Source organism: Papilio machaon, chromosome 13, assembly GCF_912999745.1.
Source record: "Papilio machaon chromosome 13, ilPapMach1.1, whole genome shotgun sequence".
NCBI classification, from domain to species: domain Eukaryota; kingdom Metazoa; phylum Arthropoda; class Insecta; order Lepidoptera; family Papilionidae; genus Papilio; species Papilio machaon.
This window is the reverse complement of record NC_059998.1, coordinates 3,377,651-3,405,218: the sequence shown is the minus strand read 5'-3', so window position 1 is coordinate 3,405,218 and position 27,568 is coordinate 3,377,651. Positions and strand designations below refer to the sequence as shown.

General features: G+C 34.2%; 2 protein-coding genes across 3 annotated transcripts in view; both read right to left on the bottom strand.

The window, feature by feature from the left end:
* Positions 1-645: 645 nt before the first annotated feature.
* LOC106717884 (lysophospholipid acyltransferase 7) lies at positions 646-4,156 on the bottom strand. Its single transcript, XM_045680690.1, has 7 exons — positions 3,866-4,156; positions 3,336-3,595; positions 2,872-3,023; positions 2,426-2,640; positions 1,995-2,180; positions 1,411-1,543; positions 646-837 (listed from the first exon to the last, which is right to left on the bottom strand). Exons 1-7 carry the CDS (start codon positions 4,075-4,077, stop codon positions 646-648), a joined length of 1,350 nt encoding a protein of 449 aa, XP_045536646.1. The 5' UTR covers positions 4,078-4,156.
* Positions 4,157-9,539: 5,383 nt separating this feature from the next.
* The window catches only part of LOC106717955 (G protein-coupled receptor kinase 1), a 38,274-nt gene continuing 20,245 nt past the window's right edge, over positions 9,540-27,568 (bottom strand). The window contains exons 3-16 of one of the 2 annotated variants that reach the window (XM_014511939.2): positions 26,893-26,966; positions 26,583-26,684; positions 24,009-24,083; positions 23,591-23,652; positions 23,344-23,452; positions 22,963-23,097; positions 15,058-15,223; positions 13,347-13,488; positions 12,694-12,868; positions 12,010-12,128; positions 11,338-11,500; positions 10,990-11,158; positions 10,480-10,724; positions 9,540-10,388 (exon numbers count right to left, since the gene is read on the bottom strand). In XM_014511939.2, the coding sequence (XP_014367425.2) occupies positions 10,230-10,388; positions 10,480-10,724; positions 10,990-11,158; positions 11,338-11,500; positions 12,010-12,128; positions 12,694-12,868; positions 13,347-13,488; positions 15,058-15,223; positions 22,963-23,097; positions 23,344-23,452; positions 23,591-23,652; positions 24,009-24,083; positions 26,583-26,684; positions 26,893-26,966 (1,895 nt within the window). In that variant the 3' untranslated portion in view covers positions 9,540-10,229. The remainder of the gene's footprint in view (positions 10,389-10,479; positions 10,725-10,989; positions 11,159-11,337; positions 11,501-12,009; positions 12,129-12,693; positions 12,869-13,346; positions 13,489-15,057; positions 15,224-22,962; positions 23,098-23,343; positions 23,453-23,590; positions 23,653-24,008; positions 24,084-26,582; positions 26,685-26,892; positions 26,967-27,568) is intronic. The other variant, XM_014511940.2, reaches the window with a different exon arrangement.

The following is a 27,568-nucleotide window of genomic DNA, read 5'->3' as shown; positions in this document are numbered from 1 at the left end:
TAAGACATATAAAAGACAATAACATAATAAATAGAGATTTATTAGCGTTAGATATGTTGTATTTTATATCTTAAAAATATATAGGAAATACATATTTATAAGTGTTTAAAGTAGTTATTGTTTGAAAAAACATTACGTTGTTTAATTGTTTAGTGATAGACGAAAATGCATAATCGAAAAGTTTGTTTTTAAAAATTTAATTGCTTGATAAATTGCATATAATATGCGCCATAAGTATTTGTGTGTGAATGTGAAGTTAGTAACAAATCGTTGCGCAATCTCAGACAACGGAATTGCGGTGTACTCCATCTCTTTCATACTCTGTAATTCTCAGCTTTTTTATGTCAAGCTGTCTCACTTGCCCATTATGTTTTACACAAATAGCTTGTGCGCATATTATAGTCTAATAACAGACCAAAAACAGTCTTCCATTTGGTGTTTAATTTATAGTCTGTGATAAAACGAAAAAAAAAAGTTGTTTTGCTTTTGCATAATTTTTTAACCAAATATTGTAAGTGTTAAAATTAATACCAATTTTTTGTGTACAATTTAATGTGTTACATATTTATATTTTAAATAAATATTATTACGATATTGTATTTTATTCACTTTATTGACAACATGCAATGTAACATTTTAACAGTCTTAATCACCACGACTCTTGAATATTATAACAGCAATAAACATTAGAACAAATAATATAATATGGAACATCCAATATATGGAGTTATAATATCTCAAAACAACTCCGGTGTCGTCTACAACGAAACATGGGGTCAGGTACAGCAAGCAAAACATACGCATTATCGAGAAGCCAATATCCCAAGGCAATTTCATCTGCAAATGCATAAAATATCATAGTGGTACAATCAATGAAACAAATTTTTAACTTTTAGTTACTCCGTTATTGAAGTCATTACAAAAATAATTTTTAAATATCTTGGCGACCCAAGGTCATACTCGCGCTGCGTAATGCCGCCCCCCACATTCAGACTCGGTACACCTAAAACTGTATTCTGTGCAACGACGCACGAAGTTAAGAGTCGTCAAGATATCTGAAAACATACTAGGACTAACGATTGTCCGCGAACTAGTCAGCGCAGAAAAAGAAAGTAGGCATATGCCCGCTTGAATCATCTACCTTCCCGTTAAAATCAGATCGGCCATTTCAGAAATTACCCGGAAAAAACGGGGCCTCGGGGATTAACAGACATAAACAAAGAAAAATTTTTTTTCGTTATCAGCAACTCATACATCATGTATTAGACATTTTTTTTCTCGATATTCACACTCCAATTTTATTAATATGTATATTATACAGATATCATGTTTAGTGTAGTAGTAGATAGCCAATGACGGAGAATGTCTTTGCAACCTACGTTACGTTGATAAAAGTTTTAAAATGTTTACCGATCCCTCTGTGTCATACAATTCACTGTACTCAGACTCCAGATGTATGATAACCCACAGCGTGGTTGATATGATGATCTGAGGTATCGACGGCCCGCACCACAGCGTCCATAGCATGAACGAGAACGCACTCCTGAAATATTACAAGGAGCGTAAAAATCGCGGTAAACTGAACAATATATCTGTACATTTCGTATAAGTATGGGCTTATAGCCAACATTCGCACGGGTCCTTTTTTACACCATGTTCAAATACAACAAACGTTTTTCCATGTATCTGTTCATACGGAAACGGTTTTAAACGCGACGATTTTTTTGTGTTACAGCGTTTTTAGCACTGTGCGAAGGAAACAAGAGCGGTTTTAAAGCTTTCATCGCTTGAGAGCCGCCAATGACTAGTTTTAACGCGGCGTGTGAATGTGGGCTTAGATTTGATTAATTCAGTTAGTTACAACGTGTCATTTTGAAAAGGGAAAATGTAATACATGAAAGTCAGAACTTGAATTTTACCTTAAGCGGGAATTAAATTCAAGATTTTATACCATTAAGATTAATTTACTATAAGACAACTCTACAAGAACTTGCCTTACTTGCTTATTGGCCTTTATAAACTTCCTGTAAGCGTACGCCCAGTACCAGTATCGTATGGACATGTCCCAGCCTCGCATCGTGTCCTTCATCTTGGGTCCCAGGATCAACTTCTCGATCTCAAATGAATTCAACATTTGTACGTTGTACTCTTGTTCTGACGCAGCGTCTGGTGTTTTAGTGCTAAAACGTTTTCATTGTTATTTTCCTCTAATCATCTTATCGTCTTAACATAATTGTTTAAATTAAGAAAGTAATAAATTAGAAATGCAAAATTATATTACACATATCTTTTAAATCTTCTTTTGTTTTTGAGAAGGAAAGATAAAGTGTGGCTAAATGAGTACTTTTCACTAAAAAAACTTATTATTATTCATACAAGCCTATTTTAAATAACGGAATTTAAATTATTTAGTAATGCAACTAACATTAAATTGATAACACTATAATGTGTGGAAGGTCCGCTGCCAGGGAGAGGCGCGCACTTGACAGGGTACAGGCCGAAGCCGGACTCCGTGCAGACTGCTGTACCGAGCAGTGCTATCATCTCAGTGTTCAAGTAAAACATCAGCAGCAATGGTATGTTAAAGAGGTAGCGGTAGTCGGTTCCAAAGTGTGTGTAGAAACGATTCTCTTCGTACATCTAAACATATTTATAAATAAAAGGCTAATAAACTAACACACACAAACTCGTAAGCCAAGTGCGTGTTAAGACGTAGGTTTTACTCATCATTCAAGGCAAATTTTGATCTGTAAAAGTCTTAGACCAAATCTAGAAAATTCAATCCAATATAGGGGGAACGCATTCCTCAGAGGGTTCAGAAATAAAGAGTAAAGCTAGAAGGTTACAACAATGGCACGTGTTATCAATTACGTGAGTGTTAAATCTGGAGCGAAGCATCATGTATCCGACGGCGCACAGGATCGCTTTCTTAATTTTCTCCTCGGTGACTATTCTGCAATCGCCAACTGAACTGAAAGGTGCATTTAGGTGATCTTGAAATATTCTCCATCTATAATAAGTACCTAAAACAGATAAAAAAGTAGTTTCTAGTTAATTGTTCGCTGACAATACGCGAGAAATCTAATTACCGCGACCATCACGTTATTGTGCACACGTTGTAATGACCTTGTGTATTTTACTGTCTGGTACGGCCTTAAAATTCCTTAAGATCCATGTTATTTCAGAGATATTCCATGTTTTTTTAGAGAAGAACGCACTATTTAAGCTTCAAGAAGTGAAATGTTTTAATGTTTTGCGTCTATTGGCTGTTTTTTTTAGTGAAACTTGTCAATTAATGTGAATGATTCAAATATTTCCTTGTATAAGTTACGTACCTTTATGTATTCCAATGAAGTAATAAGCATAAGCTAGAATATCGACTGCCTCAGGTACCGGCATCACTTCAGCCTCGTTGGGGGTCGTTTCGCGGTAGTTTGATCTCGGCTTCTCAGGTATACTTAACTCACAAGCGAGTCCCACCAGTCTTAGCGCGATAATTTGAAATATCCCAATCATGTACGAATGAGACGGTACATTGTGATGTATGTACAAAAGATATGTCCATGAATATGCCAAACTTATTTGATGGACGTAACTGGAAAAATAATATTCTTAATTAGGTTATTTTTTTGTACCGATCTATTTACAATAGGTTTTGGTTTTATAAAACAACCTTAATAAATCTTGGTTTAAAGACATAATAGTCATTTGTTTGTACATGCTAGAGTAATGTAAAGGATGTTTCGCGACAATAAGCAATTAATGAAAGTACTTTTTGTACCAGTTAAAATGCTATGAAATGCATAACAAACAGCCCCCCCTGGAATTCTACACCAGAGCTATATTATTATAAAATAAAACTTACCGACGGTCACAGGACTTTAGTATCAAGACATTACCACAAACCATTATGAAAGTATGTAATATGTAGTGACCACAAATTAGAAATGCAACGAGCAATCCCAGACCAGCCCCATAGTTCCGTTTCATGTCAGTTTTGGCGATTTCTTTGTAATGAGAACCGAGAGATAGACATATTAAGAGAGATGAAAAATAAATTACGTCGTTAACATTCATGATTCTTTGATTTACAAATTAAATTATCCAAAAGTTTGTTTTTAATTACTTGATTCCTTGTTGTCAAGTTGTCATTTTAAAGTCATGTTTGTTTTTTATTCTGAATATGTATTTTTTCATTCACAGACAACAAATATTAAAAAATATAAATAACAGGAAAATCGTGTTCCCTAGCAGAATTTAATGCTGTGATATATGATATGGATAGGATCCCAAAAAAATGCACAGCCGTAAACTATGCCCTAACTAACATAGCGGATTAAAAATAAAACAACCAAATGATTAAATAAACAATTTACTACACATAATGTAGGTTGACAATAAAATATAACTAACAGATATATTAACATATAATTTGACATCTGATGCAGATTCAGTTGTATGCGTTAACTTAAAACATAAAGAGTAGCGAAATAGAAAACTTAAAGTTATTTTGTTTGCAGTGCGAGAATATTTTGTGTGAATAAAAAATATAATACCTTAAATGCATTACAATTACACGTCCAAACTATAAATAGCTAATGGTACATCGGAATGTTAAGAACAAATACGATTTCAGGTTAAATATTTGATGCAAATGATAAAAGCAAAGATGTTAGAAAATCGTATGAATTAATATTGATAAACTTTAATAAAATCATAGCTGAAATATTAAAGAATATCTTTAGTTGTAACGATTTTGGATGAGATTATTGTTTGATTTTCTTCGATTGCAAATCTGTTTTTAAAACTTCGCTCCTGTTGTTATGTGCGTAATAAAAATATTAATATTTAAACTATATCATTATTACTCAGACACGTTCCTGATAGAAAATTATAACATCAAGCAACTAAGCAACTTTTGTAAGAAAACTAGGTAAGCCTCGAACTTGTTACTACAAAGTGATTATCACAATACATATAGATTCAAACGTTATGGAAACTCGAAAGCTACGAGCGTACATCTGCAACAACTTAATAAACAGAGGTACGTCACTATACATGATGCCATATTGATATTTGTTTTTTTAGTTATAAGATAAAGTAAATATATTTGATAAAATAAGAGTAGCTAATTTAGGAGTAACATTTAGTTATGTGAGAAAAACTGTTTGAAATTTACGTATTTTAGCTTATTTGTAGTTGTCTATGGTTTATATTGAAATCCGTGTGGTTTGTACCTTTTTCTATTCTTTTTTTTTTTTTTTTTTTTTTGTGACTGAGTAGTCACTGTTTGCCTTGAGGAGGCATTTACAGTTTCACCGGGCTTGAGGTGGCCGGGCGCAGATGGCGCTTAGCCTAAACCTCGTTTAAGAGTAACTAGACTCGAGGGCTCCCTCAGGAGCCTCGGCTCGGGCTGTTACTTCGTTATTATTACCGGATTGGGTTTTTCTATTCATCTCGTAGATAGCTTATATAGAGTTCTATGTAGCTCGTGCGATATTCCGAGCCGCCATAAAGTTTGAATCGCACTGTACAATGATCTCATCAAACTAACCTATAATACTGCTGAAACTGTTAATTTAAAAGTTATATATTATTTTACATTTATCTTTTTTTTCTTAAATTCAACTTATCATTGTCCAGTGTTGTAAATTCAATTGACTAGCATCTAAATTAATATCCTAACAGATAAATATTATCAATCACACAATATCCAAATACCTAGCAAATGATAGGAATAATTACAACATCTAATACAGTTGATCGAATTTTCAACACTATCGATTTTGTAAAACTATCAACTAATTATCGATATTTTTAAATCGATTTCGGTTTAAAATTTGGCAGTATACAAACTAGCATCTTATGGGATTTATGTTACATTAATAGATAACTACATTGTTACATTAAAATCGATTAAAAAGTACATAAAAATACATACCTAATTAATATGTGAATTAGAAACATTGATAATGCTGCCATTGACAGTTCACACATACATATTTACATTAACTAAATTAACTTTTACATATAATTTATTTTGTCAACGAAAAACTTATGGAAATACGATTTAAGGCAATTAGTTAAGATTTGTATTTGTTAAGATGAGTTTTAATATTTAATATTTTAACAAAAAGCCGGTAAAACTGTTAAAGTAAGAAATTAGTGTTAACAAGTTATGTGAAGGAATGTTTAACACTTGACTTAAGAGAAATATTGTCATAAATATATCAGATAAAATATTATAAAATCGTAAAAATATACTAACTATATAGAACATTGAATATGTATATACATAGTATTGTACTTTTCAAATATCTTGTCGGCTCAAGGTAACCCTTCGCTGCATCCTAACACACCTAAAATTGTGTTCTGAGCAGAGACTCGAGTAAAGTTAACAGCCACCAAGATATATTAAAACTACAGTAGTTATTGCGATTTATTCCTTTACAACATACGAGGGGAGGTCCAAAAGTTCGCGGAATGGAGGGGATGGAGTGGGGATAGGGTAGCTCGCTTAGTGTCATACTAATTGGGCACTCATAATTAGTATATATATAACATTTCAACCCTATAGTGCCATTCGTTTACGAGTACTCGCCTGCTGAACAAGTCAATCCGGAAGCAAACTGCAACTATGGAGAAAATTGAACATCGCGCTGTGATAAAATTCCTTACCAAGCAAGGAAAAAACGTTCAAACCATTTTAAATGAAATGGAAGCCGTTTATGGAGATCAGTGCCCTGGTAAAACAATGGTTTATAAGTGGCATGGTCTTTTTAAACATGGTCGAGATTCAATTGAAGACGACTCTCGCTCTGGGCGGCCAGCTGACGCCACCACATCAGACATCGTCGAAAAAGTCGAAAAACTTGTACTCGAAGACACACGTTTGAAGAAGAAACAATTATCTGCATTTGTTGGAGTATCAGATACAACTATTTTGCGTATCCTACACGACCACCTGGGCATGACAAAAGTCAGTGCAAGATGGGTGCCGAGAATGCTCACGCCGCTTCAAAAACAGCAGCGCGTCGACGCGTCTAAGCACTTTTTGGAGTTGTGTGGAGACGAGCCCGTGCAGATTTTGGAGCGGATTGTTACTGGAGATGAAACATGGGTTCATCACTTTGAACCTGAGTCCAAACAGGAGTCCATGCAATGGCATAAAAAGGGTACACCACCTCCCAAAAAATTCAAGGTGTCAGAATCGGCGGGAAAGTTGATGGCCACTGTTTTTTGGGATTGTAAGGGAATATTACTCATTGATTATAAAGAAAAAGGTACCACTATAACCGGAGAATACTACGCACTCATATTAGAAAAGTTAAAGGAGTCAATTAAAGAAAAACGTCGAGGAAAATTGGCCAAGGGTGTGTTGCTTTTGCAAGACAACGCGCCGGTTCACAAGAGCCGAGTTGCCATGGCTGCTCTGCACACACATGGGTTCGAACCACTTGTTCACCCACCCTACAGTCCAGACCTGGCTCCTAGCGATTTTTATTTATTTCCAAATTTAAAAAAAGAGCTAAGGGGAAGGAAATTTTCCGACGATAATGAAGTGAAGGAGGCAATTTCGGCCCATTTTGAGGCCAAAGACAAAAAATATTTTTTCGATGGTTTAGAAAAATTAATTCATAGATCGAATAAATGTATTAGACTTAAGGGTGATTATATTGAAAAGGAAAAATAAATTTATTGTTATATTTCATTGACAACCCTTTCATTCCGCGAACTTTTGGACCTCCCCTCGTATATATTCGACTTCCTGATACACGTTTTTTTTAGTTCTATTAAAAAATCCAAGCATAGTACACTAGTAAACGTTAAGAACAAAGGTATACTCTGTTCCAATGGTTTAGGAGTGGGGAATACCCTCTTTCAGTACTCTCCTCTGTCGATTAAAGGTAGGCAACGTATCTGCAAATGCAAATATCTATGGAAAACGGTCACTTCGCTATTTCGGCGAATTTAAGTGACCAAATGCTCGTTTGCCAACTTTTGCTGTAAAAATCTAAGATCTAAAATTTGTAAACAAATGCCACACTTCACTTTTTGCTCTTCAATTCATAATATTTAAAAAAAACAAATTTAAATTAAAAAAAAAATATTTGTTTCTTCAAAATTACGATTTTTCAGATAAAAATTTAATAGTTTACGGCCTTGTACCAGTGACATTTTTTTTACAAACTAAATATTCCCTTCAACAGATTATATATAAAATACAATATTATTATTCTATGGCGATCTCTTAAAAGTATATTCAAAAGAACTGAATCTGCATCAGACAAAGACATTCATAAATAAAATTGCATTGTTACAAAAAAAAAAACATTCAAAAATTTCAGACATAGACACAGTATACTTTTTATGGAATATTTATTAAATTATAAAACCACGAGTAAAATGTACATTACATTAGAATAACATTAATTTTTTTTACTAAATATTGCATTTTTTACTATTGTTATCGATCTTCACATCTAAATGTTGTTTAAAAAATGTATTGCCTCTATTTAATGAAAAAGGAGTTTTTATTCATTAAATCTAATTATATTGTATCTATTTAAATAAATAACAAACTTAAACGAACGGCTGATATTAAATTCAACTCAACAAAGTTATATGAAAACAATTTAAGTACAGTACAATAAATATTAAGATCGACTCACTAAGAAATACGATTAAAGTCGCGGAGAGAGCCCAATGAAGTTACGTACCAATTACATAATGTGCAATAGTCGGGGTAGGGATGTTCCTTGCTTATCGATGTTACGTGCCAAAATATCGATATATCGATTGTAACATCGAGCATCACTATTTGGAGATACGACAGAAGTGCTATAACTTCTAATTAAGTTACATATCGATTAAGTCGAAGCATCTATAATTAAGTGTTAATATTAATCCAATTCGCATTAAAATTTTCAAAGATTTTTTTTCTAATATTTCATTTAATTTTAAATTAAATTATTTTTTTAACGCTTTTAGTAATTTTCGCGTGATCTATTGCACAAAACACATACTCTAGAATAATCTACTAGATTTATATATACTTTTTAATTGTTTACAATACTTACTACATAGTTAAATACAACATCCAGAACAATATGTTAATAATTAAAAAATCCAACCGTGCAAATAAACTAAGAGAAAATTATTTTACATTACATTAAACATTTGATCGATCCTATCACAATATATTTATAGGATAAAATGTCAAATATGTTCATTCCGGCTTTGATATTGATGCCTGTGCTCATATCATTTTTTATTTACAGAATTACCAACTCATAGTTCTCACTATCAATCTATTAAATGACAAAAATGTATCAAAAAGTAAAACCACATTCAAAAAAATAAATCAACAAAAAAAAATTTGATCGTTAACCAACATGACAAGAGATGTAATTACTTTACTTCATAGTAATATTAATGGATTTGTTCCTCTAACATTCTTAATTAGATTTAATCAGATTATTATTTTTTTTATATTAATTACATGAGCATAACTAAAGTAAAATTTGATATTGCTAACATTACACTACAATTACAAATGTGGCACTGTCATAAATATTTAAAAAAAAAAGTTTGATCTTAGATCCTTAACCTTTGAAATGTAGCAAACTTATCTTACCATTGTTTTTCTTTTCTCATTTACTCAGATTGCAAGGAAACTTCACTTTCACATTAGTATATCAATTGTCCAAACCACTATTAACCATATTTGCACAACTCTATGTATAGAACGACCACTATAACTTGACCTTCACTACCAACAGCAGAGCGCCGCGTAGCACTAATTTAAAGGAACTAAATATCCAGGGTTCACATTTACTTGACCTACGCACTCTACCGCTAACTCCTAACTCTACGGGACTCGATTACCGACATTCGAATAAACTGGCACTACGAAATACAAACGATTCTTCTCTCTATTGTAAGGCGTATGTACAAGTCGATAAACCGTGTCCCGTAAATATCAATGCTTGTAATACGCGTAGTATTATCATACAAACACGACGCGGAGTTAACCACACTACGTAGTAAACTACCAGTAGGTCTACGACTAGGCGGCGGTAGGGCGGGGCGAGTTAGGGATGGGGCGTGGCTACGCGGCGGGCGGGGCGTGGCGGGGCGTGGCGGGGCGTGGCGCTCTACTTGATGAGCTGTGCGGCGCTCTTGGAGCGTCGGAACATCTTGGCCCGCGGGGGCGCGGGCGGCTCGTGCTAGTTGCCGCCGTTGTGCGCGCGCGCAAGTCCGGCCGCCTCCTTGGCGTCGGTGCCGTAGATCTTGCCGGCCTTGCGCGCCATCGAGGCCAGCAGCTCTTGGGAGCACTTGTGCGCGGACCGCAGCGAGAGCGCCCACTCTTTCAGACCGATCTCATCCTATAAATTATAACATACATATCACCTTTACTTTTCCTGTTTCCCATATGTGAGTTCTATAAACACACTAGGACAGAATCAGTTGGCTTACAGTGTTAGTGAGTACTATCTTGGTGTCGTTGCGCGTGCGCAGCACGATGCACTGTTCGCCCTTGACGGACACGAGGTCTGCGGAGACGTCTTCCACGGTGTCGAGGAGGATCATCTCCGGCTTGGCGCTGTTCTCCAGGTGCAGCTCCAGCCGGTTGGGGTACAGTTTGGCGTACCGCGTCTGCCACGCGCTCGCGAATGGACCCCCTAATTTCTTTATATAGCCGTGCAGAATGCAATCAGATTCTGCAATTTAACAAAAAAAAGTTTTTATGTATTTCATTTCACCCTTCCCCTAACCTTCATAAATCTTGACTGGAAAAGATAGAGAAAATTCTGATCCCATAATTTATTACGCTCCCAAAATTACTGGAAATAAAACGAGGCCCAGAAATATAATTACTATGATGAACATGTTCTATACCACTACGATTTTTTTTAGTATGAAAACGAATTCGCCGGACGAGTCAATGGCACTGAACTTCAAAGCAGTAAAAATGATATATTAAACCTTTTTCATCAGCATCAAACTTCTGCTTCTGCTTGGACTTTTTCTTGTGCTCGTTCTTATCGGCCTCCTGATTGATGGTCTCGAACACCGTCTCCGCCACCTCCGCCTGCCAGCGCTCAGAGATCACCAGCGGGAAATCCTTGTACTGCATCTGGTCAGTTTCCGTCAACTGCAACACAAAACATGTCATTGAATTTTTATGAATTGCTCTAATCGATGTAGTTTTTTTATATGCAGACTGATATTTATTTCTCGTTATTGACGATAATTCCAAACAGTTACTGATCATTTTCTATTTGATACAACATTTTGACTTGAATATGTTCGCATTAAAATATTTCACATCACCTTAATACCCTTGGTGTCCTCCTCATCAAAGCTGCCGATATCGAAGGCGTCTGCCGCATTGACCTCGCCGCGAGGTGGGATCAGCGGCGGCGTGTACTTCTGGTGGTACACCTGCTGCCAGTCTATGCCCGCGAAGAACACGTGCTCCTTCAACTCGTCCGCGCTGCAACAACAACTAATAAGTTACACGTGCACGCACACACGTACGCACACTCGCACGCACGTACGCACACACGTACGTACGCACGCACGCACGCTTGTGCGTGCGTGCGTGCGTGCGTACGTGTGCTCTTTAACGTGCATGGTAACACAACGATGATAAATTAACAGCCATGCATGGTTATATAAGTAAATCATTTAGAACAATACTAATGAAGCACCCTGCTTCGCCCGGATCGCAATGAATATACGTCTTATATCTTTTCTGCATTCCAGTTATAATTTTTGACAAGTTTATCCTTCAATTTGCCATCTTTTAGTAAAAAATTAAAAACGAGCGGGCTCGGCCCGTGTTAATGTGTCATACTGGCTAACTTGTATTTATTTATTTAAATAACTTTATTTAAATAATATGGCTAACTTATAATTAGCCTTTAGTTATTAAATATTGTATATTGTCATCTAATTTAGTTGTTAGTTGTCCACATGAAAATAAGAAGATATTGTCCTCACCCCCTGCCCTTGCAGCCGAGACGCTTGCCGACGTCGCGCTGCAGCAGGCCCTCCAGCAGACTGCGCAGACTGGGGCTGAACGACTCCGGCAGCTCCACGTTCTGAAACATATTGTAATTCTATTGCAGAAATTATTCAATCCTCACAAATCACATTCTATTTTATACTAATTAATACATCTGATTGCAAATTGTCGTTAAACAAATTGGACGAGTACAGTCTTTAGACGCAAACTAGAAAATAATACAATCGCCCATGATTCAAATGTTATCAATATAGCCATAATAAGCTTATGTTAATTAGCATTATTAAAGCATTTAAATTATAGTTAAATCTACATTTTTGCTAATTCCAACTAAGTTTTCTAGCAATAAGGTCACAATCTTTCAGATGAAGTTTTATGTTACTTATAACATCTATGAATAGCGGATTAATCGTGGGTTTCTAAGACCAAAATACCCGTTTAAAAACATATTGTTATGGCTGTTTTGACAAAGATAATGAAAGGGATGACATGTTTTAATAGAGATTTTGGTCTCAGAAACGAACGGTAAAAGGTTCAACTATAATTCCTATATTAGTTGTATTGTGTATAATGTTTAATAATAAAAGCAAGTGTAAACTAAATAGTGTAGTCCATGCGCTAGTGTAAAGTGTATAGAAAGCAAGGATCTAGATATTTACCATTGTTAGGGTCATCCTGTCGATCTCGTGTTTGTCTTTATTCTTGTGCTGACGGAATGGAGAGTGGCCTTTGAGCAGCTTGTACAGCATGCAGCCGAAACTGAACCAGTCCGCTGAAGAGTCGTAACCAGTGCCCTTTGAGAGGACCTCCGGCGCCATGTAACCGTGCGTGCCTCTGAAATAGATATAGTACGTACTTAGGGTCCGTTCCTACAGACCGGTGCGAAAAGCAGAACAGATTTTTTTCGCAAATAAAATTTAGCTTTATACAATTGAAACAAAATCTAATTTTACTTACTTTTTTACACTTGCTCTTGATAACAAAATTTTTATTTGCGCTAATTTTAATTGCTCTACTCTCCGCCCCGTTCTATTTGGACGGACCCTTATGTGTACTTTGCTACCGTGAAACCATGGTATACCAAAAAATATAAGAAATATATTGCTAGTCCTCTGTGTCAAAAAATTTGCACATCAATAACCACGATCTATCTAAATAGTTATAAAAAAAAGGACAGATAACTAGAAAAAAAATTGGTTAATTTTTTTTTCATTCCGGAGGGGACATTCAGATTTAAAATATATTTTGATATATTTTTCGAATTTATATAACATACGTATTACGTATTGTTTTGTTTTAAAAGTTAACTTACACACTGGCGTGTGGCTTCTTCTTGGAGAAGTCGCAGGCGAGGCCCAGATCTGATATTCGCACGTGGCCGTGTTCGTCCAACAATATGTTGGCCGGTTTCAAATCCCTGTATACTATATGTCGTTTGTGCATATGTTCTAAACCTGTGAAGAGAAGGTAAACATTTTTTATTTGATAGTATACAATATATTTTTTTATTTCCTTTTATTTTACAAAAATGCAATAACGAAGTGTAGACTGCAAATCTATAAAGCCAAATGTAATCATTGAGAAGAAATATTTATAGGCGACAGAGTTACGACTATCCATTATTTTTCGATACTGTTCCAGATCGTAATAACATGCCGAAGTGAAATTGCAAATTGGAAATGGATATTGAATCTAGTAAAGCAATAGCCTTGACAAAGCTTTATGCTCCAATTTGTAAACTAATCAAGTTGCTGTGACGTCATTATTGTATTGAATAAACAATTCTAGTCCTAGGTCTTCATATTCAATATAAAGAAAGAAGAAATAATTCCTGCCATTTTCGTTCACTTTGTTAGTGACGAATTTCTTAAGATTATCTTAAATGAAGACTATTAGTTAGATTAGCATATGATTGAAAGACAAAAGGAGATTAGATTATTTATAAAATAATTATTGTAAGAATAATAAACTAGAAAATGGGTTTTGGTAATAAGGGGGCGTTCATAAAATACGTGAGACGTTTAAGGGGGGGGAGGGGGTCGAGTTAAATTTCACCTTATCTTACGTTGGCGAGAAGGGGGTCTCGGCAAATATCACGTAATTTTTTTTCTGAATGAAGCAAATAAAACATACTATTTTGGTCCATTTAAACCAGATTTTACATGCTTAAGATTTAATCTTAAGCGTACTCGTAATACGATTAAGATCATTCCTTAATTCGTTCTAAAAAAAATCTGAAATTTCAAAAAAACACCTCACGTAATTTATGAACGCCCCCTAATCGAAGTGTGGAAACGTCGGAAACAATATTGCATTTCAGATGATCATAACAATTATCAATGTAAACACGACTAAATCCAAACGAAAACATTCTGATCGTTTAAAGATATTGCATATAGATGCAGAATTAGATTTAGAATTAAAAAAACATAGAACAAGGGAAACCCCTTATAAATCAGATTAAAGCTGTGCAGCAAGTCTAAATGTTATTGATCGTACCACTTTGAAAAAAAAAAACTGTTTTGTTGGATGAATCACATTGAAAATAGACACAGAAGTAAGTCAGAAATATACGTCACAGCTGTACACGTGTTTAATCGCCTAATATCAAAGCAAAGCGAACAGATTTTACGAACCTCGAAGCGATAAAAGGTGTGGCAATAGTAAAAAATAGCCTAAATTTTGAAGTCTTCACTTTGGATCGGTTTAGATTTTTTTATTATTTTATGTAACATAATAGTCATTTAAATTTGGTATAGTTTAAGTTAGAACTTATTTTTCCGGAAACAATTTTCTTCCTGTTAATCTAATCAAAGAGCGACTGCAAAGACAATCTTCTCTCGAACTCGAGACTAATAAGGACTAAAAACCCAATGTAAAATGTAGTAACTAAAAACCCAGTGTAAAATCTTCTCCAAATAAAAGTATTGCTAATCTCATCAACTTTTTATTTAGTTTGGCAGTGGACCTAAATGATGCTATATTTTTTGCTCGGCACCCAATTCAGGGTAAATAATGCTCACCTAAAATGACTTCAGCGGCGTAAAACTTCATCTCAGCTTCATTGAAGACACCGTGCTGGGAGAGGTGATAATGTAGATCGCCTCCGTTCATCAGGTCGAGGATGAAGCACAGCTTGTCTGGTGTATGGAACGCGTACGTCATGCACACGATGAACGGACAGTCCACCTGGACAAAGATAATTTTTATAGTTTATGGCGGCTAACAACCAAACCAGCTGAATTCGCTAAAATAGCAAAGTCACCGGTGTTCATAGACATCCGCAATTGCAGATATGTACGTGCCTACTTTTGACCGTTTACTCATTATGGCTAGTGACGTCAATACTTAGGAATAAAAAGTACCATAATATCGAGTAATGACTTTAATTGATATCGATCTATTGATGAGTAATAATATGGATTGTTAGGTAACTATTTCAATTAGAACAAAAGAAGTCATGAAAAGTTTTCAAGTACATGACCTTATTATTGACCTTGATATTGCGAATATTTCTCTTAAATTTTAATAACTAATTAAATTAACTATATATGAAAACGTCACTGATTTCCACTACTGTATTTTTAAGTGTTTGCAGTGTCATACTGACTCACATACAAGTGTGTCAGTTAAAGACTTATTTTTAAGGTGCGGTGGGCCTAGCACGAATTGATATGGCACGAATGACAATTACTTTCGTATCATCACCGTCAATTATATCAAAATTAGTATGATATTTTTGGTGTATTTTACGCCCGATAGGGCTGCACAAATTTAAATACAAATTTTGTCGATGACAATGCGATGGCGATTGCCACAAATATTCGTGCTGGGTCCACGGTACGATTGTATGATACTGGTATCTAACTACGTAAGTAGTTATATACGTTACTAACGTCACTGACACCTATTTAATACCAAGATTGATTTTACAACACGCAAAACATATCCAACTTGTACTTTGGGAAATCCACAGAATCACTTCCCACCAACATGGGCCTTTACGAAGTAAAAAATAACGTGACGTAGGTACCTACAACACACATTATTTGAGTTTATAAAACTTTCTCAATTATCTTATTCCTAAACTATCTAAATTAACTATCGTATTTTACACACTTTTGGATCACACTCCAATTGTCGCGATTTAATATTGTTTTGTCCACTCACTGCTGCTTTTCAAAATATAGCTTAAAATGGTCGTTTTACGACTATTGCGCGTGTGTACATTCATAAAGTAAACAAAACACGAGCGAGCCCAACTTCCAACGGCACCGCATCGCGTGCCACGTTAATTTGGAAATCAATCCAGCAAAGTGACGCAAATTGAAATGAAACGGGAATGCAAAGCTACGAATATAGTCCCGAGCGAACGTCCGTCCAGTAACGAATTGCAAAATAGCATTTAATATTGCTTTAAACCGACGGTAATGGGCGGCGCGGCACGGCCACCGGAAATATTAACCGTGCGTGTGATGAACCAATCCTTTGTTTACGACCCCTTTCACTGATGGTCTTACCACCAGTCAAGACACAAGTCCGAGAAGACGACAAATTCGCTGTACAAAGAATCCTAAACGGTTCAGCAGTCGAATTCGAGAGTTGGATAGGATTATACTTAATGTCACATTTGGCGAGGGTATATCACCAATTCATAACAAACTCCTCTAGCCGGAGATGAAAAAGGAACAACAAAATTTAAAAAAAAAATTCTTCTTTAATAACTATACCAATCCTTTATGATCCTTATGGGTTTTGAAAGTTTTGCAAATAATAAGCTGTCAAAAATTACCAAATCATTATTAATTGATCTTTGCGAAGGGAAGTGATTCAAAAGGCAAAAGAAGGGACAGTCACCGTGTCGCACGGGAAGCATGACGTCACATGAGAGTGCGTCTGCAGCCTTTATATATTATATCAAGCAGCTTTACACGGCTTGCGTTACAATTGACTTAGTCACAATGTGACAGGCCATCGGTATATCGTATTACATATTGATCTGATCGTAATAGAGACCAACAAAATTGAATAAAACAGAATTACGATAGGTAGATAAAATAAGAGTTACGTCCATCATAAAATATTTAGAACACCATACATTATTCCAAGCTACATACAACTAAATTAGTCCATTCGGCGGAATCCTGTCTGGCTTGCCATTGTCACTCAATTAAATATTGAATATTGTACATAATATTCAACGCGCACTTTCCTTGCTAATGCCAAAATTTGGATGAATGGATGGATGATCGTTAGTTATCAGTAATTCCAGAACAGTTGAACGGATCAGAACGAAATTTGAAACAGAAATAGGTTACAACCTAGCAGTACAGTAATGATATAAATTTAGTTCCTGTGTAATATTTATAATACGAGTAAGAATACAGCATTGTTTAACACAGTTTAGAAAACGAAGCAACTGTATCATCTCCCGAATAAACGCGCTGCGTCAGTTATGAATCACGAATAAAAGTTATGACTCATAAAATTTCTCTCTAATGACATTACATTGTCTATACGACGCATCTGTCGTCACGCAAGAAAATAAAACTTTCACGATGGTAACCCTAACAAGAAAATCAGGGGTTACGAAACCTTAAACTGTTCAAATCTAACTATTACTATAGCGTAGTGTGATGAAATTTATGCATGCATTTACATGCGTATTAAAACGGTGTGTACTTTTAATAAATGCAAATAATTTTAGCATAATATTCAGCTTTTGTACTTGATTTTTTACAAGATTATACCGCACAAACACATTATTCATTAAAATTTATGCTTGTTATTATATGTGAATATTGACCGTGTATAAAAATATGTTTTTGTACACATGTTTTGGCAGTGAAAACTCAAGGTGAGGATTAACTGTATTTACTCTTCAAATAAAATTAGCTCAATATATAGAAAAACGCAAAAAAAACAACTAACACAAAATGTTTAATATTGCCAGAAAATACAGAAAAAATCTCTCTTAGAAAGTTGTAATTCGAAATAATCTTCTTCACATGTTACTAAGCCGTTCTACTTATCAAGTGAATAAGCAACAGTAAGTTAGTAGATAAAATAGTGAACAAATGAAACATGTGTGCTCCAAGCTGGGCTGAGCTCTGAGCGATATTGCGGTGACTTCGTACCCCGTCAGACTTGTCGGCGCCGCGTGGCCGCTCGTAAAACTGCCGTCCCACCAAACAGACAAATCTGTCTTATTTTTATGTAAGAAATCTCCGACCTAATAAATAATCGTCTTATATACGAATTTAAACATTGGTGAAAAAATGAATTGATATAAAGGTGCGAGATATGAAGGATTTGTTTCAACGAAGTGAATTTTGCAAAATTCCATGTTTCGTATTATTATTTTTTCTTTTTCAATAATTATACAAAAACAAACATTTCAGTTATAACAAGTAAATCCAGCAACATTTGAAATATATATTTTGAAACGAAAACTGATCCCTTCAAAATAAGAATTTGATAAAAGGAAATTGGTTTTATTTGTAAATTTAACTCTCACCAGATAAAATTAGAAATACCATAAACATAAGATGACACCAAATGTAAAAAAAATAATGTAAAGAAATGACCTATTCAAGCCATTTTCGTAAAGCGTCTTTGCGGTCAATGTATCTCATTCGTGTCAGGCTTAACATCCACATTCAAAGGTAAGTAAAAAAAGGTAAAAAAGGTAAAAAGAATGATATCAAAACGATGTGAGTAACTTGTGAAACCCTATTACTCATTCTTAGTCTTCAATCCGCTTACATGATTATCGGTTTTCCCTCAGATTTTGGTAATGGCGGACATTAAAAACATTGGCGTGGTACGAGAGCTGTTGGTACATGTAGAAACGTAATCGATGGCTCCTACGCGCTCTCATTCCGTTTAAAAATAGTTAACACGTTTATTAAATCGACAGGACGCCGCGCTATTCAATCGAAATGAGGTTTTAAATCAAACACCGCATTTATTTAAATGGAAAACAAACAGTGCAAGTTACAAAAAGTGAATATTTTTAAATGAATTTGCTTTTTCTTCTTACGTAACCTTTACTTAGTATTGAATCTTAAAAGACAAGAGCTTTGAAATATTCTAATAGTTACGAATGATAATGGTAAAGACGATATGAGATTTAGTGTAAGTTTCATCAAAGTAAAATCAAATTCAATCCTAATATTTGTATCATTTGGCTGACGATAAGTTACGGTGTCGTTATAATGGCATAAAGTATCGAAACGATCGACTTCCTAGCAACTAAACGTACGATGCAAAAATGAGGTCACGACAAAGGAAAATATTAATGTGAAAAGTCCACAATACATATTAAAGTGTGAGCGATAGTAGAGACAGTTTCGCGCAGTAAGAACTTCGGGGCGGTGGCCTTGTCGAACTTTAGGGAGACGTTTTATATCATCCAGAAATCGGGTTGTCAAATATTATTCTCGTGATAAATTCCCACGTCGCTCCGTGACACATTCTATATGGAAAAAACTTGCTTTTGTGCATTAAATTAGTGGATCGAGTTTACGGGGTAGATTGGACTAAATCTATGAATAAACATCTAAAGTTAGCTAGTCATTTGTTTTTTTATTATCGTTTGGCTTTAGTATTATATGTGAATGTGTTATCGTTTAAAACTGGCTTTGAACTTTTTGAGAAATCACGTCGGTTAAATGTATGTGCAAAGACAATACCATAGATGCATAGACACATAGGTTACCATCTATAGAAAAGCATAGAGTTTTAGATATGGATGAAGAAGACTTAGTTAAGAGAGATGTATGGATTGAATGAAAAATGCACGAACGGAATGAAGTCAAAGACATGGAAGAAGGTTAATAATGGGTGTCCATTCTAAAAACAAACAATCAACAATTAAAGTTATAATGTAATAAGAATATGAAAAATAAATGAGTAAAGGCAATCGTTCGATGGAAACAAAGTGCAGCGGAAGCTTGCTGAGCTACGACGACAAATTGAGGGCGAACCAATTCGTTTCACTCCAATTGGCCGGCTATCATTTATATGCCGATGCTGTATCGAGATGTATATGTACCTCTATATGTCGATGCCGCGTTACATTGTACCGAGAACCAATTAAAATTGTATTTTTTTTTGGTACTGGCATTTAAATTTTACTATTGGTATTTCCTCCATTACTTATTTTGAAAGCTTACATTTAATTGTAATTAAGTTGTTTTTAACCGGAATTTCCAACGTTTAGCCTCTATTAAGAATCAAGTGATTTAAAAATCATAATGTAAGATAAAATAGTTTTTATTGAACGTACAATCAATGTCAAAACTGACATTGTAAGTAGATTATATAATACGAAATGTCTGCAAGAAATTTGTAGCGACAATTGAATAGTAAAGGAACGAAATCCAATACAAGGTGATTACGAAAAGGGCCGCACAGTACAGACGCGTGATTCACTCTCAACCGTCGACTTGAGGGTAACAATAAACAGGCCGTTGATTGAGAACAAAGCTCATTTAATTGAAATAAACTATATCGGATAAGAATACACTTAGACGAATGCATGCCTTCATAATGCAGAAAACACAATAGATTTTTTACGTGTAAGGACATAAACTTAAAGGTGAAAGAATAATCAACTAAGGAAATAACCTTGATGTAAAGTTGATAGAAACTGAAATGTCGATAATAACACAAATATATAGGAAGACAAGGACAAATGAATCGTAAAAATCGACAGATGAAATTTCTTTTACGGCCTTCTTTTTGGAGATTTACTATTAATGAAAGTAATGAAAGAGTTATAGCAAATTTTGTGTACAATAAAATATATGATTTTCAGTATATGAACACTCCCTTCTATGTGAGACATTCTTAATAATATATAAATGATACTGTACATATACACAATCTTATTTATTTTTACAAAATGCTTCTATTAAAAAATATATATGTGATACATATACCTCAATTAAGAAATATACGCTTTGCTAACAACATCCTTTGTACATTAAATTCTATAATATTATTCATGTTATGTATTTTTATTCCGACACACTTCAACACATAACAAAAACGTGTGAATAAACATCAAAGCATGTAACGGTGTTTCATTCAAAATTTTCACGGAAACCTTCGTCGTCTGGAGCACGGTTCACCCCTGTATAAATTCCTTTACGTGCCGAGCACAAATAATGTTACGTCTCACAAAAGCGTGCCAAATATAAAGGAAAATACATTCAAGTAACTTATCAACAGCTATGGCCACCAATGACGTAACAAATACAAAACAGGGTAGTCAATCTCTCATTCAAAAGACTGTATTATGTTTATTAAAATAACCTACAATTTTCAGATGTTTATATTTTTATACTTGACCGGCGACATTTCAATTCGTACCAAAATGTTTGTATAAAACTTGTATTGCACGTCACATTATAATACTTTTAAAATTTATTTATGTATGACTTTCGAAATATAATCTTTGATATCTAAACATACATTTTTGGAGCATTTAATTATTACAGAAAAATGAGTAATACGTTTAGTGTGTGCTAATTATCCTTAGCATGTGAAATTATTAAATGCTAGTGGCAACCCTAAAATATTTGAGGCAAAGAGCACAACTGCGTAAGAGGCGACTTTTCTTCATTTAGTAGAGAAATGAAAGGAGCAACTCGTATCATCGGGAGCACAATTTCGTTTTGTATCGACTTCATAAACAAACGGTATATACGAGCACTTAGGTTGTATACGCGGTGAAAACATCCAATGTCGTTACTTATTCCTTCATTTCGTGGAAGAAATATATATTTTTTTACGGTATAATATGGAAAAGGAGCAAAGCCATATTAGCGAGGCGACCTTCGCCTTTAGATTTCCGCATTTGCAGATGCGTTGCCTACTTACAGTGGTAACTCCTTTCCATGCCCCTATGCCGTCAAAACCATGTCATCCTCCCATCCTTTCTTTAAAAGAAAAGGGTAGGAAGGGGAAGAGGACTCAAATACTAGACCACTGACAGAAGAAGTGCATAATAACCTCCTTCATGTTTAAAGTATTGCGAAACTAACCATTAATAAAACAATCAGATATCAACGAACGATAATCACATGGAGCAATCTGAACAAATAAATAACCGCTATCAGGCGGCCAACGCGGCCACTGATTACTGAACTAGTTAGTGAAGTTAACGAAAACAACAACAAAACAGACAGCGCCCGATCCAATATTTTCCTTTGCTGTAATAATAAAAGCAAAAATATCTGAAGGAAAACAAACTATATCAGAGTACCGATTGATTTACGAAAATGTGTTTTAACGGCATTTAGCCAGCGAATGGGAATTAGGAAGGCAAGGAAGGCGAATGATAGAAAGTTGGACACATCCAATAGCACCGCAGAAGTCATTGAAAAAGGCATATGTTCAATAGTGCAGTAGACCTATTGAATATAAAATTTAACCCCAAGAAATTAGAACAGACATTAAGATTAAATTGGTACCAATTTGGATAATATAGATCATGGTTTCTATATGGACATAGGAAAGATTAATTTATACCCTTGACATGTGTGTGCACTTGTGTAAGTGGATAGTGGCTCTGCTGGTGGGTGGATAATCCGCATGACGAGGTCATAGTCCCATCACCGGATATGGCAATACGATAAATGATTGTTTAATTTAATTACAATGATAAAATAAGCACATAATATGACGTACATCAAATGAAAAGTCATAAATGAATAGAAGAATTTATACATATCAATGTAGTATTATTTTTAACTATTCCAACTTAGCTTAGGTATAAGCTACGAGATATTTCGTAACAGTAGTCAATTACACATTAGTCACTATTTACTCGTTATATACATTAATAGACAATCAGGCATCCTAAAAGCCAATGCCCTCACTTCTAAAAAAACAGGTTGGTCATCATAAATCTCACTCACCCCAGTACTGACTAGCGACAGCATGATCCTCTCATTGAGAGCGAGCGTCTCGCCCTGCTTCATTTTAATGCGTTTCTTGTCGAGGCACTTCATCGCGTACATCTTGCCCGTGTCCGCCTTCCGGCAACCGTACACCTGTCACACGGTAACAAGAAATAATGACTCACCGGTCACTGTCCCTTTGGAATCTTTTACAATCTGTGTCAAGTGTGAATTGAGCCTTAGTTTTTTTGATGAGTAAAACTACAGTACCCGGTATGCCATATCAAATGCCGGAATAAACGGTTGCTTTTTACAAGTATTTAATCATTTTTTTCAAATTGGTCCTTTGGTAATATACATAAGGATTGTTACACACAGTAATTTGCCGTTTGTACTGACCTCACCGAAACCCCCTCGTCCGATGATCCTGTGTACACTGAAGTCGTTCATTGTGAGCTGAATGTTCAACTCCAAGTTCTTCCATTGGCAAAACCTCGTGTACTTATCGCTGTAACAATATTATTAATTTACATGAGAACTACGTATTACATAGACATCATTTGGTAATCTCAACAGATAACTAAAAGAGATTATAGAAAACAACTTTAATGTTGAAGGTTACCAAAAATATTATAAAAAAATTTACCTTTCCAAAAAGTTTTTAAACGGCTCTCCTCTTAAGTGTTGAAAAATTTCTTCGATATACGGCTGTAAAAGAAGATGACCTTAGTCTTCTAGAAAAAATAACACAGATAAATTAAAACTCACAAGCTCCTGGCAATACTCCAATTGTTTACTTTCTTCTTTTTAATGATAATAAGATCTGTAATTTTTCATCGAACGACTCGAAATAGTTACTTCAAAATTAGTTACATTACTTTTATACATCAAAGGGAAGGAAATATTCTATTCCAGAAGTTATAGCTTGTTTTAATCTTTTATCACTTTAACAAAACTTAAAGAATTCCGTTGCCTTTTGTGATAGAACACTGTTTCTTAAAAGGAAATCTGTCTTATCAAAGTCTAAAAAATTGACAGTAAGAAACTCTAGTAAAATTTCATACCTCAAATAAATTAGGTGGCACTTCGTGTTTCATTAAATATTTTTGTACGTGCGCTACACATTCTTTGGAATAATCCTGAAACAAACAAGACAATTAGTGTATTGCATCGTTAGTAAAATAATCGGCTACTTGATTAATACAGTAGTTAATAAATTAATGAATAAATAATGACAAAAGTATTACTACTAATCTATCACTTATTGACCGACGTCAATACTTAATGCTATTTCAAATTCAAAACCATTTGTTTATTTTAGATAAATGCTATAATAAACACCATCATTATCGTCGGCAACAAAAAATTAAACGCAAGATCGAAATAAATACGTCTTTTACTTGACATAATTCTTTTTTTTTTGCGTGTGCTTGCCTCGCTCTTTATTCTGTGAGAATTACCTGCAATATTTTAAAAGCTAAACTCAGAAAAACATAGATTGCGACCTATTTTGTGTTAACCTATATAAAAACCTATCTAACCTTTATAAAATTGTAATGAGATTTATTAAAAAAAAAACATTTAAAAACTGAATCGTTCCAAAATAAATCCATAGACAATAAATGGTGAGTCATATGTGTAAATAATTCGAATATACAGGTGATTTTTTGTTTGTTATGTTGTGTAGACATGCATTTAAAAAAAAAACGCGCTTGGAAAATATACAAACGAGATTTCATAATTTTAATATCATTAAATTACACACTTCATCTTATTTTTCCTTTGAAAATTAGTCTATATAAACATATGTAAATTAATGTGTCTTTGCGACAAGAAAATTTCTTAAACATACTTATTTACAAGTTTTTTCTTTAGTTAACTAATTATGTAGTTTACTGTGGATAAATACAACGTCATTTTTATATCTGTAAATAAGGAAAATAATTGCATTTTGTACTTTTATATTGTGTTCCATTGTAGCTTTAATCGTGGGTTTCCGAGTCCGAAATGTATTTATAAACATATCGTCATCCCTGTCATTATCTTTGACAAAATGGAGATAGCATTATGAAAGTCGAGAAGATTATTATGAAAAAAGGGGAAATATTATGTTTTTAACAGAGACTTAGTACCCAGAAATCCACGGTATTTTACATACCGAATTGATTTAAATAACACAAGGAATATTTTTTATTCCGCGATATAAAATTTATAATACGTTAATAAAACACAAAGAGAATGCATTTTAAATGATTATTAATTAGGCCACAGTACGGCGCTTATGTAGGTTATCTAACTAAAAACTTCTAGTTTAATATTTTATAACGAATACGTTGTTTGCACAAACTATGAGGGGAATTTGGTTACATAAATAATAAACTAAATTGAATTTCTTTTAAAAACAGATATTGTTGGGGCGGACAATAGCATGTTAATAAATTTATCGCTCATTAAAATTTAGAATGTAACCTTGAATTAAAAAAAGATAAACAGTAATTAATAAGGAAAGAGCATTATTCTATTTGTAGACATCGTCATTTTAATATGAATAAATTTGAAGATATATTTGGAAATGCGCACTGCAAAAAACAACGAATTAAAAACCGATAGTTACTTTTAAAATGATAATTCATATTATCTTTAAACAACCTGGAGTAGATAGATAATAAATGCAATCAACTTATCACCAATTAGTTAAAACCAAGTGTTTCATATCATCGTCTTCATTCATCATCAGACAAGGATTTATTGCATTTCATTTAAAAAAGGTTACATAACCTTAGTTTCACATATTTAATTTAGTATGGCTTATGAATCATTTCAACGTGTTCACGACACGTCACTCGTAACTTAATTCGTCGTTAGTGGATTAGATTGAAACAGACCTGATTTCTGCATCAATGAATAGTACAAATAAAAGAATATGGAGTAAAAAAAAATAAGTTTCACATCTAAACGTTTTATTAATAGGTTAGTAACTGCTAAAAGACTGATGCATATGCCATTAAGATTTGATTGTGAACAGTACGTCGAAGTCCGGTACTGCGGGCAACGTGCCAACTCAGTATCATTACACAGACGAATTTCATAAGAAACTCTCACGACAGACTGACATCTGTTTGATGACAGATCCACAGTTTAATTGCAACTTAAGTGCAGAAATATATCTGTTATCTTTTAATGCATCTGCGAAAGCCATTCATTTAGGGTGCATTGGCCGAAAGGTAAGATTTATGTTGAGAAGGGGAATGGCACTCGTTGCAATTTACCAACAAATTAAAAGCGCATACAAATTTGATGTTATCGCTCTTATTAATGTATGAAAACTGTTTAGATAATGAAACTATGTATATTGCCTCTTATTAATACGCTGTGATATACTTTGTTAAGTTTACCATTAACACAGGAAATATGTTAATCAGTGATCTAGCAGTTATCAGAATACAACTGATACACACTATTTTTAGGAAAAAAATATTTACATTATAGAGATGATGTCATCAAATTGCTAGAATAAAAAAATTAAAGAATCATCCGCATAATTATGAGTCAGATTCCGGGGATGAAGGAAATACTATGTTGCCATCAAAAGCATTCATTCGCGAAAGTTTATAGAAGAAAAATCTATTGTTACTCACGTGAGAATGCGCCAATAATTCCTTCATAATAAAATTGTCGTAAATGTCCCTCGCAATCCGCCGCCTCTCCTCCACGCATTCTTGTTTCTCGTACAACTTTATCTGTTAATAAAAGCACAATTTGTAATGTAAAAGTATATGTGTATTAGGACGTTTTCGGGAATAGATTATTTAGAATGAATATGTCTTTGCAGTACATTTATTTTAATGAATTGATACACTATGAGATTATGGAAAAAAGAATATAAAAATGAATATGACGATGTGTAATTTCATAAATATGTAAGATTTCTAATAGATTGCTTCTTACCTCTTCATAAAATTTTAATTGTGGCACCGGCTCCTCTGACGTTTGTTCGCAGAACTCCTTAAATAACAAATAACCTGAAACAATAAATGCCTCATTTGTTACAGATGCCCGTTATTATCTAGCTTAATTGTTATTTAAATTTATGAATAATCCAAAACAAAATTTATTTAAACACTCGGTTTCATTGCACAAATTTCACGTCTAATTCTAATCATGGAAACAATCAATAAGCTAACAAGTGTACTGTTAATGCTCGCTCTAAAGCGAAATCGACAGTTTTGACTACTGTTGAGGTTTAAAACGTCAAATATCCTCAGTTTTTTAGGTAAATCAAGGACTTTTAGTGTGAGAAGCCTAATCAAGCAATTTTCTCTGTTTATGTTTTTTTTATCAGGTGTAAACTTCACACCCGTAATAATATCAATTATAAGCGTGTAAAACTAGTACGTGCGCACGCAGATCCTTTATTTATGCCTTTTTTTGCTTCATTAAGTCGTAATTGGCCGACGCAAACATAATAAGTATATAATCAAATGACGATAAAAATGAAACAATTATACAGCTCGCATGAGCTAATTGCTTCTCGAAATAGTGTGTCAACAAATTTGTCACTCTTGTTCCAGTCGTCTTCATATCGATGTACAATTAATTACAAGCAATAAACCAATTTTGATAA